The following is a 12,563-nucleotide window of genomic DNA, read 5'->3' as shown; positions in this document are numbered from 1 at the left end:
GGGACAGGGAGTCTATACCTAAGTGAGTAGTTTGTAATCTAAGCAGATTATGCTGGTTCAGTCTGCTCCTTCTCATTTAATGAAGGTGATTATTTGGCCTTTTTCTAAATTAAAGGCATGAGGTGCTGGAAGGTCTTACATAACTGTTGGGTTTCTTGAAATTTTTTAAAGGCTAATAGAAGATACTAAGTATTAAGCAAGATTTATTTAAAAAAAAAAAGCCTTGATAGTTGATCTAGAAATTGTGACATGCATAGTTTTTTATTTCCTTATGTGTTAATTCTGGAGAGTAACTGATATATCTCTGGGCACTTTGTAGGAGTTAGGAAGCTTCTTTGGCTTTTTCAGATTTAAGTACAGTAAGATAGGAAAGGAAAAATTTCCCTGAAACATGAGGAATGAACTTAGGGAGGTATAGGGAATAAAGAAAACTAGAGTGAAGGGAATGAGTAAGAAAGAGTGAAGGCTGAAGTTGCCGTTTGAGAGCTGAGAACCAATGCTAACGTGGTTTCTGGATGTTAGGTGCTTCCGAGGTCCGACTGGACACGCTGACTGTCCTGGGAAGTGCTGAAACTTCCACTGTGGGTGTCCAGGGACTTGTGCTTGCCCTGGTGAAGTCAGTCACAGAGAAGATGCAGCCCTGCTGCAAGGCTCCTGACATCCCCACTCCCGTGCTCAGCCTCTCCATGGTCTCCATTACCTATCACAGCAGCATCCGCTCTCTGGAGGTAATGCTTCTGTGGGGGGAGGTGGAGTCAGGTTGGTTTTTCTCTAGGCTGAAGAGCATTTCCCAGTCTTCTGAGTCTGTCGTGAAACTCATCTGTGAGAAACATGACACCTTGTATTATTCTTTTTGTCCTGGCTTCTTCTGTACATTTTTAACTCTTTATTATGAAACATAAAATATACACAGAACTAGAGAGAATATATGAAATTGTATGTATCCATACCCAGCTTCAGTAATTACCACTTATTACCAACTTATTTCAGCTGTATACCCACCAGTTGCCCTGCTGCCCGCTCCCAGATTATTTTGAAGCAGACATATACCAGGACATACAATTTCAACTGTAAATATTTCAGTGCATGTCTCTGAAAAATAAGGGATTTTTTTTTTTAAAGATCATGATCTGGTGTTATTTCGCTGAAGTACTCAGCTCATTAAAAGGCTGGAAGGGAGGGGTGCCTGGCTGGCTCAGTTGGTGGAGTATGCGACTCTTATCTTGCGGTTGTAAGTTCAAGCCCCACGTTGGGTGTAGAGACATCTTAAAAATAGAGTCTTTAAAAAAATAAAAGGTTGGAAGGGATCTGAAGATGGAGGCACCGGCAAGTTTTAAGAGGCTTTCCAAGATCTTTCTCCTCAGGGTATCAGGTGAATATGGAATGCTCTTAGGAAGGAGTGGTAAAGCTTTCTAATTCTCAGACTTCAGCTTCGTTTAGAAGGAGGAGTTGCCTTTTCAGAGGTTGGAACTCAAAGGCATTTTTCTGTTCTGGAATTTAAATTTTCTCTGCTTAACTATTCAGAATTGACTTTGTTTTTTAAGCTTACAAGAACTCCTTTCTTTGAGGCATATTTTCATATAAGTCAATTGCTGTATTGACTTGTGTGGTCAGTCCTTTTTATACTTAAGAATTAAGTCAAGGGGCTCCTGGGTGGCTCCGTTGGTTGAGTGTCCAATTCTTGGTTTCTGCTCAGGTTGTGATCTCACAGTTGTGGGATCGAGCCCCATGTCAGGCTTTGTGCTCAGTGTGAACTCTTCTTCAGGTGTTTTCTCCCTCTTCCTCTGCCCATCCCCACTTGCACACAGCCTCTCTCCTGCCTAAAATGAATAAATAAAATCTTTAAAATAAAATTAAGATGCAATCATTGCATGAAAAAAATTTTTTTAAGATTTTATTTATTTATTTGAGATAGAGAGCACGAGTGGGGTGAGGGGCAGAGGGAGAAGTAGACTCCCCGCTGAGCAGGGAACTCAATGCAGGGCTCGATCCCAGGACCCTGGGATCATGACCTGAGCCGAAGGCAGATGCTTAACTGACTGAGCTACCCAGGCGCCCTGCATAAAACATTTTCTTTTCTTTTTTTTTTTTAAGATTTATTTACTTATTTGACGCAGCGAGAGAGGGAACACAAGCAGGGGGAGTGGGAGAGGGAGAAGCAGGCTTCCCGCTGAGTGGGGAGCCCGATGTGGGGCTCGATCCCAGGACCCTGGGATCATGACCTGAGCCAAAGGCAGACACTTAATGACAGAGCCACCCAGGTGCCCCAGCATAAAACATTTTCAAATTGATTGTTGCAGTGGTTATTATACAGAGTGTGGCTATTATAGACAGATAACTCACAGAAACAAAAAGCCAAGTGACTTACTAAGTATGTGCCGTATACACTGCATGTCCTATGGTAGATATTAAAGAATCAACACTCACGGCCTATACTCTCGGACAATCTAGAATCCAGTTGAGAACTCAAAAGTGTAAGTGCACTGACATATAAGAACTGTTAGCTCAGTATATTCATACGAAGGGGAACAAGGCAAGGGAGTAATTGATGTAGTTGCTCAGGAAATGGTTCTGAGTGGAGATGGTTCTTGACCCAGGTGTGCGTGTGTAATAATAATCCCAGCCATTTCTCCTGTTTTGGGATATTATGATTGACAGATCCCTTTTTCTTGCTCCCTGAAGGTTCAATGTGGTACAGGGCTCACCTTACTTTGGAGCCCCCCAGATCACATGTACCTATACCAGCACATCCTGGCTACCCTGCATTGCCGAGACCTACTAAGAGCCACTCTGTTTCCCGAGTCTGTTCCACTCCTTGCACTAGAGCCTCCAGTGACTGCGTCTGAACCCAAAGACCTTCTCCCTGAGCCATCTCCCCCAAAGCGGCTACTAAATCTGACGCTAGAGGTGAGCACAGCTAAGCTGACAGCTTTTGTAGCTGAGGACAAGTTCATTACCCTGGCTGCGGAGAGCGTGTCGCTGACCCGGCATGGGGGTTCACTGCAGGCTTACTGCCCAGAGCTGGCTGCTGGCTTTGATGGCAATAGCATCTTCAGCTTCAAGGAGGTGGAGGTACAGCTGCTGCCTGAACTGGAGGAGATGATCCTGCACCGGAACCCTTTCCCTGTGCTGCAGACCCTCCGGAACCGTGTTTGGCTCCTCTCCCTGGGCTCAGTCTCAGTGGAGTTTCCTTATCAGTATGATTTCTCTCGAACTCTGGATGAGGCTGTGGGAGTTCAGAAATGGCTGAAGGGGCTGCATCGAGGAACTCATGCTCAGGCTTCTGCAAGCCCTGCCCCACTCCCACCTGATCTACTCTTGAAGGTTCAGCACTTCTCATGGGTTTTCCTGGATGACGTTTTTGAGGTGAAACTTCGTGATAACTATGAACTGATGAAGGATGAAAGTAAGGAGAGTGCCAAAAGGCTGCAGCTGCTGGATGCCAAGGTGGCTGCCCTTCGGAAGCAACACGGGGAGTTATTGCCAGCCCGTAAAATTGAGGAGCTCTATGCCTCTTTGGAACATAAAAACATTGAAATCTACATTCAGCGCTCCCGTCGTCTCTATGGCAACACACCTATGCGCCGGGCACTGCTCACTTGGAGCCTGGCAGGACTAGAGCTGGTAGCTCTGGCAGATGCCTCCTTCCATGGCCCTGAGCGTGTAGTAGAGCAAGTTCAAGAGCTTGATCCAGGCAGCCCTTTTCCTGCCGAGGGAATAGATCTTGTCATTCAGTGGTGTCGTATGCTCAAGTGCAGTGTTAAGACATTTTTGGGTAAGTAGCCCTTCCTTATTTGCAGAGTGTGGTGTTTGCCCTCAGAGCTCTAGAAAGCTCTCTGAGTGACTGCTGAGGAGCTCAGTTATATTGGGAACGGTAGTGGTTTTTGGATGGGTGGAGTGGGATGGGTGGGCTCTTCCTTTCTTTGTTCCTGAATTTCACCCTGAAACTGCTTGGCTAACATAAAGGACAACTAACACAGTCATCTTCAGGGTTAGTGTGCCTCTTGCATCTCGGTGTTATTACCCTCACTGTCTGCTCAGTGTCCCCACGCCCTTTTCCAGCTTTTCTCCCAACTGCCAGCTCTTGTTCTCTCAGTTGATCTTGTTAAATAGATGGGTAAAAGTTGTGGCAGGGGAGAAAATGCTTGAGAATGTTGAGACAGTCCTCTAAATAGCGTATATCCTCCCTGTAATAACAGTCCGGATAAGAGATTATCCCCGGTACCTGTTCGAGATACGTGACTGGCGGCTGATGGGTCGACTTGTGGGCACCGAGCAGAGTGGTCAGCCTTGCTCCCGGCGGCGTCAGATCTTGCACTTGGGGCTTCCATGGGGTAATGTGGCAGTAGAGAGGAACATGCCCCCACTCAAGTTCTATCACGACTTCCGCTGTGAGTAGAGGAGGGCAGTCGGTTTGGCTGAGGGACGTGGTGATGGCTGGGATGGGAGAGGAGCTGAGGCCTTCTGGAGTGAAGAGAGAAGTTGTGTAACAAGCTGTATCCTTCGCTCCTCTGTCCTAGCGGAAATCTTTCAGTACACAGTGGTATGGGGCCCTTGCTGGGATCCAGCCTGGACACTGATTAGCCAGTCTGTGGACCTCTTGACCAAGCCCTCAGCTGACCCCAGCCCCCCCTTGCCCTGGTGGGATAAGAGCCGTCTTCTGTTCCATGGGGACTGGCACATGGACATTGAACAGGCAAATCTGCACCAGCTGGCTACTGAGGTGAGGGGCTCCAGAGGAGTTGTTTTCTTATTAGGATGGTATGGTTGGGGCTTGTATAGCACATGGGGGAAGAGAGAACGGTACTCATTTGGGAGATTTGGGTGATACTCTTATCCAGATCTCACCGAGCTGTTGGGGTTGGTTATAGGACCCGTACAACACAACAGAAAATATGCACTGGGAGTGGAGCCACCTGTCTTTTCACTGGAAACCTGGTCAGTTTGTGTTCAAAGGTGACTTGGATGTCAACGTGAGAACAGCTTCTAAGTGAGTGGAGTGATGGGTGGGGCCTCAACACGGTGAGGGATTTGGGTGGGGGGAGAGGGGAAGAGCCAGGGGGTTGCAAGTGACCAGGGCACTGAGAGCTGGGACTCTCTTCTGAGACAGGTATGATGACTGCTGCTTCCTTCACCTGCCTGACCTCTGCATGACACTGGACCTGCAGTGGCTATGCCATGGAAACCCCCATGATCACCACAGTGTCACTCTGCGGGCCCCAGAGTTTCTGCCTGAGGTGCCCTTGGGCCAGCTCCATGACTCCTACCGGGCATTCCGGTCTGAGAACCTCAATCTCTCCATCAAGATGGATCTGACCCGGCACAGTGGGAGTGAGGCTTGGGTCTGGGGCAACGGGAGGAAGGGTTGGGAGGATGGGCTTAAACACTGAGGACTTCAACCTGACCCTCTGGGGAGGGGATAGGGAAAGCAAGGGCAGATTTGGATTAGGACCTTTTTTGGAGAAACCGTTGGTGAACACAAAGGTTAGATTTTTTTAAGATTTTATTTATTCATTTGGGAGAGGGAGACAGCACAAGCAGGGGGAGAGGGAGAGGGAGAAGCAGATTCCCCACTGAGCAGGAAGCCAGATGGGGGATCGATCCCAGGACCTAGAGATCATGACTTGAGCCAAAGGTAGATGCTTAACCATCCGAGCCACCCAGGTGCCCCCAAAGCTTAGATCTTTAAAAGGAAAGGGCGTTGGGGATATTGAGTTGAGGCTGAATGCTGCTTGGGTTTTTAAACTTCTAAAAGCTGAAGCTAGGGATGGATTTAGCTTCATCTCTGTTTTAATCCCAGGTAGGAAATGTTTATCTTGTCTTTTACAGCAATATCCCAGCCCCGGATTCTGTTATATAGTAGTACCCTGCGCTGGATGCAAAACTTCTGGGCAACTTGGACTAGTGTCACAAGGCCTATCTGTAGGGGAAAGCTCTTCAATAACCTGAAACCTAGCAAGAAGAAACTTGGCCAGCACTACAAGCAGCTTTCCTATACTGCACTTTTTCCCCAGCTGCAGGTCAGGCTCTGACATCCCTGCTGACATCTTTAGTTCTCTTCCCCTTCTCTAGTGTTCTCCTTTTTTCTTATCTTAATCATCTCTCTGATGCCATTCTCTGTTCAGTGTTAATGCTCTCTTGTTGCCAGGTGCATTACTGGGCCTCATTCGCCCAGCAACGGGGCGTCCAGATTGAGTGCAGTCAGGGCCATGTCTTTACTAGGGGAACTCAGCGGCTTATACCTCAAGGTAGGTTCAAAGACTGCCTTCATTTCGCCTAGCCTGATCCTTGCCCTCTTTGCCCTTCTCATTTCTCGTCCTTCTTTCTGTCCCACGCTGTTCTTCTGTACTGGCCTGCATGGGCTCTGTATGCCTCCTTTTCTCAGCGGGCACAGTGATGCGGCGCCTCATCTCTGACTGGAGTGTGACCCAGATGGTTAGTGACCTAAGTCAGGTGACTGTTCACCTGATGGCTTCGCCCACTGAAGAAAATGCTGATCACTGCCTTGATCCCTTGGTAACAAAGACCCACCTACTGAGCCTGTCCTCCCTCACCTACCAGCGGCATAGCAATCGCACGGCTGAGGAGGTACTGCCTGACACAGTCTCTTTACTGCCTTATTTGTATCAGTAGGTGTCTTGGTTGCTTGGGCTATCATAACAGAATACCAAAGAATGTGTGGCTTAAACAACAGAAATTTATTTCTCATAGTTCTGGAGGCTGGGAAGTCTAAGATCAGGTTGCCAGGCTAGTCAGATTCCAGTGAGGGCTCTTTCCTGGCTTGTAGACAGTTGCCTTTGCTGTGTCCTCACAAGGCAGGAAAAGAGAGAGGGAGCTGCTCTCTGGTGTCTCTTCTTATAAGGGCACTAATCCCTTCATAAGGGCCCCACCCTCATGACCTCATATAAACCTCATTACCTCCTAAGGGCCACATCTCCAAATATTATCACATTGGGGATTACGGTCTCAACATAGGAAGTTTGGTTGGGGGAACAATTCAGTCCATAGCAGGTTTCAGGCTAAGGTCCAGGTAACGTTTCTAACTATATTCCAAGCATATGTATCATTACCGTATGATGAATTCACTATCAGCTGTATCAGTGTGCCTCTTTTTGAAAATTCCTTTTCTCCCTCTCCTTCTAAAGGTAGTCTCTTGCCTTTTAGGAAACAGTTAAAACTTTTTTCCAAGCACCTTATTTGGTGTTTTTTTCCCCCTAATTAAGGAAAGATTTTATGTTGAAATGTTTTTTTGTTCTTTTTTTTTAATTAAGTAGGCTCCATGCCCAAGGTGGGGTTAGACTCACAACCCTGAGATCAAGAGTCACATGCTCTACCGACTGAGATAGCTAGGCGACCCATATGTTGAAATTTTCTGAACCGTTTAAAATATAGTGGATATAGTCTGAGTGTAGTCTAATGCACACATTAAGACCACTTAGTTTTTCTTTCTCCAGGGTCGTCTTAGCTCTCCCAGAACAGATTTTTTTGTTCCTTTTTAGGTGGGGGGGAGGGACAGAAGGAGAGGGAGAGAGAGAATCTTTTTTTTATATATATATTTATTTATTTGAGAGAGAGAGAATGAGAGTATGAGCAGGAGGAGGAGCAGAGGGAGAGGGAGAAGCAGACTCCCCGCCGAGCAGGGAGTCCAATGTGGGACTCAATCCCAGGACCCTGGGATCATGACCTGAGCCGAAGGCAGACACTTAACCGACTGAGCCATCCAGGTGCTCCAAGAATAGATTGCTTATTCAACAAGTTTGTTTTCTTGTCTCTACATTTGTGGTCCAGGAGAAACTGGGAATTTCCATGCTACCTGTGGTTCTTTACCTGTTTCTTAGGAGCTCTCTACTCGAGTTGGGGATCCTGCCTTTCATACACACCAGCTGCACTTGGTAGATTTACGGGCTTCCTGGACAACCACCAATCGGGACATTGCCTTTGGTTTATATGATGGCTATAAAAAGGCAGCAGTACTCAAACGTAATCTCTCTACTGAGGCCCTGAAGGGGTTAAAGATTGAACCCCAGATGCCAGCTAAAAAGCCAAAGCAGAATGTTCTGACCAGTGCCCCAGCCCCACCTCCCGTCAACACTCCCAGCTTTAGTGGACAGCCTGATAAGGGGTCATCAGGAGGTAAGCTAGGGGAGATGAGACTTCATAGGGGATTGGACAGGAAATGGAAAGGACTAAATCACAGATGTTCCATCTAGATGTAGAGATGAAAACTATTGTTTTTCCATATTAGGCCACCTCAGTCTTTTTTTTTTAAAGATTTTATTTATTTATTTATTTGAGAGAGAGTGTGTGCAGGAGCTGAGGGGAGGGGCAAAGGGAGAGGGAGAAGCAGGCTCCAAGCAGGGAGCCTGATGCAGGACTCAGTCCCAGGACCCTGGGATCATGAGCTGAGCTGAAGGCAGACGGTTATCCAATTGAGCCACCCAGGAGCCCCAGCACCTTAGTCTTACATGGCAATGATATAGGCATTTAAAGGGTGTGATCCTGTGGCCAAGAGAAGAGGATCATGAAGGAGTGATAGGTCAAAACAGGATGAATAAGGGAAAGAAGGGATTAAAGAATCGTTTTGTGGTTTAATGAATTTGTTCGGTCAACAAATATTGAGTACTGAGCAGGCACAAAGCACTGTGCTGGGTTCAGTGAGAGAGATAAAATGAAAGTCTACTTGCCGCAACAACTAGTTTATCATCTCTGGATGAGCTAAGATTAGTTAGTTTCTTCACTCAACCACTCATTCATAGATTCGTTTTAGCTTATAGAGGATTTATAATGTGCCAGACATAACCCTAGACATTAGGGATATAAAGATGAGGGAAAGCTCAGAAACTAGTAGGTAGACATGTAAATTATTATTTCATTATGAAAATGCTTTGTAAGGATGTTCAAGAAGAAAGTAAGTCAGCATAGGGAAGTCTAGAAAGGCTTCCCAGAAAAGATAGTTGAGATGGGTCTTAAAAGATGAGTAAGAGTTCAACAGTCAAGGAGAAGGGAGAGGGCATTTTAGGGAGAGGGAATAGTAAGTACAGAGGAATGCAAGTTCATGGTGAGTTTAAGAACAAGGTGAAAAGTGACGTATGTCACAAGTGAGAAATGAAAGTATATGGGAGTTATTTTTTTTATAAGATTTTATTTATTTATTTGACAGAGACACAGCAAGAGAGGGAACACAAGCAGGGGGAGTGGAGAGAGAGAAGCAGGCCTCCCACAGAGCAGGGAGCCCAATGTAGGGTTCAATCCCAAGACCCCGGGATCATGACCTGAGCCGAAGGCAGATGCTTAACAACTGAGCCTAACTGAGCCACCCAGGCACCCCATATGGGAGTTCTTGACTGGAGTGAAAGAGGGAGTGCAATCAGGGAAAGGTTTATTGATGAAGTAGCATTTAAGCTGGACTTTGAAGGCTTAATATGATTTGAACTTGTGGAAATGGGGAGGAAGGGCATTCAAGGCAGAGGGAGTATCCTGAATAGGAGTAGAATTGGTAAAGCTCAGTATATTGAAAGGAGAGCAAACAGTCTGTTTCAGTTGGCATAAAGAGTAGCTAAGATGAGGGGCGAGGGATGATCCTGGGAAGGAAAGCTGCACATGGACCATTAAAGGTCTTTCATACAAGGCTAAGGAGGTTTTGGTTCTTACTCTGTAGACAGTGTGAACTACTGAGAAGGCTTTTGAATAGGGATGTGTCATCATTAGACTTAATTTTTAGTAAGATAAATCTGGCAGTGCTTTGGAGGAGGACTGGAGAGGAAGAAACTGTTGGTGGAGGGACAGATAAGGAAACTATTATGGCGTCCCAACATGTAATGGGGGCCTGAACTTGGTAGAGGCAGTGGGAATGGAAATGAGGGGATAGATAGAAATGTTACTTTGCATATGAAATGTGTGAAACAAGTAGCACATCTAGGTAATGTCTAACAGCTGGAGATGAGATCTAAAAGCTTAGTACTAGAGCTGAAGATTTTGGGAGTTTCAGCATAGAGCTAAGAGGTAAGGCCAAGGAGATAATAGTTGCTTACTGTGTGGCAGGTACTCTGCAAAATACTTCTATATGTTGTTGCATTAAATGCTCTCAACAACCTTATGAGACAGTTATTGTTATTTTACAGACAAGGAAACCGAGACACAGGTTAAAGCAAGCTGCCAAAGGTCACAATCAAGAAACTGGCAGAGATAGGATCTTAAATACAGCCAGACGAGTCTGATTCTGGAGGCTGCTATTAAACATAACACACTGTTAGACAAACTCATTAGAAGAGAGAGGAAGAGAGGGGAACATGCTTAGGATAGACCTTAGGAGATACTTATTTTCTAAGACCTGGGAGAAAAGAATTTAGAGGCATAATCAAAGGAAGCAGAACTATGAGAACACAGTGGCACTGATGGCAAGGGAGTGGTTTCATGGGGGAAAGGAGTGGTCAACAAACATTTAAGATAATGTGAAGTGAAAAATATAAGGAAGAAAATGAGGAGAATAAAGATCCTAGAATAATTCAGAGGTTGATATACCTAAGAGAAAAAAATGCTGCTAGTATTTTTTTTTTTTAAGATTTTATTTATTTGACAGAGAGAAAGAGAGAGAAAGCACAAGCCGGGGTGGGGGTGGGGGGAGCGGCAGGCAAGCAAAGGGAGAGGGAGAAGCAGGCTCTCTGCTGAGCAAGGAGCCCGATGCGGGGCTCAATCCCAGGACCCTGGGATCATGACCTTAGCCGAAGGCAGTCCCTTATATAGCATTTCTAAGTTTCTTTTGGGAATCTATTTCTCCTGTTAAATTGAAGGGAAAATAAAATAACAACCGTTATTTTTCCCTCAGGGATCAAGGGGTGGAGTGGGTGAGCTGGAATTGTAGATAGGAGAATGTGTTCTAGAGAAATTGAAGGAAAATCAGTTTGACCCTAGATGTGTTCCCTATCCCTTTGAGATTATGACTTTTTCCCACTTCTGTTTCTCTGACAGGTGCCTACATGTTGCAGAAGCTGATTGAAGAGACAGATAGGTTTGTAGTGTTCACAGAAGAGGAGTCAGGTGTGAGTGACCAGTTGTGTGGCATTGCTGCCTGCCAGACGGATGACATATATAACCGAAACTGCCTTATTGAGCTGGTTAACTGCCAGGTAACTTCTCTTTACCAGAGCACCCCAACATTGGGCTAGATCATAATATGGGTTTGTTCACCTTCTCCCACCACCAGATAAGAATGAGCAGACAGAGCCTCAAAAAATTGTTCCTTCCAGCAGGTATCCAGGATAATCACTTTCATGTCTAAAACCATAGCATTCACTCAGTAAGCCAGAATTAGACCCAGCTGTAGTCATTGGTACAATCCTTTCACTGACCTTCTCACCTTCCCTGCTGGCCCTTGTGCTGTGATTCTGCTTCTTTCTGTGGTATAGATGGTTCTTCGTGGAGCAGAGACAGAAGGCTGTGTCATTGTGTCAGCTGCCAAAGCTCAGCTGCTGCAGTGCCAACACCATCCAGCCTGGTATGGTGACACGTTGAAGCAGAAGACATCCTGGACTTGCCTACTGGATGGCATGCAGTACTTTGCCACCACTGAAAGCAGCCCCACTGAGCAGGATGGCCGACAGCTCTGGTTAGAGGTTAGTCAGTGGGACTGGGAAGGCCCATTATAGTCCCAGTTTTCCATATTTGGCTCCTTCTGGCAGACTACTCGCAAGATTCCGGATAGTACCTGTTGCTACCAGCTTAGAATAATGAAGGTGGTAACACCTTGAATGTAGGAATTGTAGGCAGTCTCTGAGCACATAGTGCCTTTTTTTTAAATCTCTTGCTATTCTTTTTCCTTTTTTTTTTTAAGATTTTATTTATTTGTCAGAGAGAGAATGAGCAGAGGGAGCAGCAGGCTCCCCGCTGAGCAAGGAGCCTGATGTGGGACTCAATCCCAGGACCCTGGGATCATGACCTGAGCTGAAGGCAGACGCTCAACCAACTGAGCCATCTAGGCGTCCCTCTTGCTATTCTTTTTCATTGCAAAGGAAATTCTCAATTCCCAGCACTAGAATAAAGTGGGTTGGAACTTTTTTACTTTTGAGAAGATTGCTGACCCCTGCTAATAAATCACACTAATCAGTGGGCAGCCAAGAAAACAGGCAGTAAGTTTGAGAACTTGAGATAAATTCTCTATCTGCCCTTTCTCTGATTTCTCTTATGAAGATGGTTGATTGGTTATTTCAGCAAAGCAGTATGGCTGAATAGCAAGGTTGCTTGTCTAGGAGTCAGATGCCACCTTTGCTATTATAGTAGCCATGAGCCCTTGAGCGAGTCACTGTTATTTGTAAAATTGAGTTAATACTTCTCCCCTCACAAGATTATTGAAAGGATTAATGAGAGAGTGCTTTGAAAAATACAAAGCTTCATTTAGATGAAAAATAATCATACCATTTTAAAAAAGTTATGTGAGGGGAGGTCTAAATGTGTGTCAAGATAATGTTTTGTTAGATGGTGAAATTGTGAGCAGTTGGCAGGGACCAGGCTGTAGATTTTCTTTTCAGCTTAGTAAAACAATTTGCATTATAATTTCTAGGATATAA

The 12,563-nt window shown here is 45.6% G+C and overlaps 1 protein-coding gene and 1 long non-coding RNA gene across 4 annotated transcripts in view; one reads left to right on the top strand and one right to left on the bottom strand.

Annotated features, from left to right (window-relative positions):
* The window catches only part of BLTP2 (bridge-like lipid transfer protein family member 2), a 28,859-nt gene that overhangs the window by 6,991 nt on the left and 9,305 nt on the right, over window positions 1-12,563 (top strand). For both annotated transcript variants that reach the window (XM_028109014.1, XM_028109015.1), the window contains exons 15-26: window positions 523-728; window positions 2,683-3,775; window positions 4,200-4,391; window positions 4,521-4,723; window positions 4,872-4,990; window positions 5,111-5,331; window positions 5,830-6,020; window positions 6,149-6,248; window positions 6,386-6,588; window positions 7,839-8,133; window positions 10,969-11,126; window positions 11,406-11,612. In XM_028109014.1, coding sequence (XP_027964815.1) covers window positions 523-728; window positions 2,683-3,775; window positions 4,200-4,391; window positions 4,521-4,723; window positions 4,872-4,990; window positions 5,111-5,331; window positions 5,830-6,020; window positions 6,149-6,248; window positions 6,386-6,588; window positions 7,839-8,133; window positions 10,969-11,126; window positions 11,406-11,612 — 3,188 coding nt within the window. The remainder of the gene's footprint in view (window positions 1-522; window positions 729-2,682; window positions 3,776-4,199; window positions 4,392-4,520; window positions 4,724-4,871; window positions 4,991-5,110; window positions 5,332-5,829; window positions 6,021-6,148; window positions 6,249-6,385; window positions 6,589-7,838; window positions 8,134-10,968; window positions 11,127-11,405; window positions 11,613-12,563) is intronic.
* LOC114213751 (uncharacterized) overlaps window positions 187-12,563 on the bottom strand; it is a 32,128-nt gene continuing 19,751 nt past the window's right edge. For both annotated transcript variants that reach the window (XR_003610268.2, XR_003610267.2), the window contains 2 exons: window positions 4,226-4,464; window positions 187-820 (listed from right to left, as the gene is read on the bottom strand). This is a non-coding gene — a long non-coding RNA (uncharacterized LOC114213751). The remainder of the gene's footprint in view (window positions 821-4,225; window positions 4,465-12,563) is intronic.

This window comes from Eumetopias jubatus, unplaced genomic scaffold, assembly GCF_037043125.1.
Source record: "Eumetopias jubatus isolate StellerSeaLion01/CBP00866 unplaced genomic scaffold, mEumJub1_p1.0 scaffold_10, whole genome shotgun sequence".
In the NCBI taxonomy this organism is placed as follows: Eukaryota; Metazoa; Chordata; class Mammalia; order Carnivora; family Otariidae; genus Eumetopias; species Eumetopias jubatus.
The sequence above is the reverse complement of the archived record's forward strand: the minus strand, read 5'-3'. Positions and strand labels throughout refer to the sequence as shown.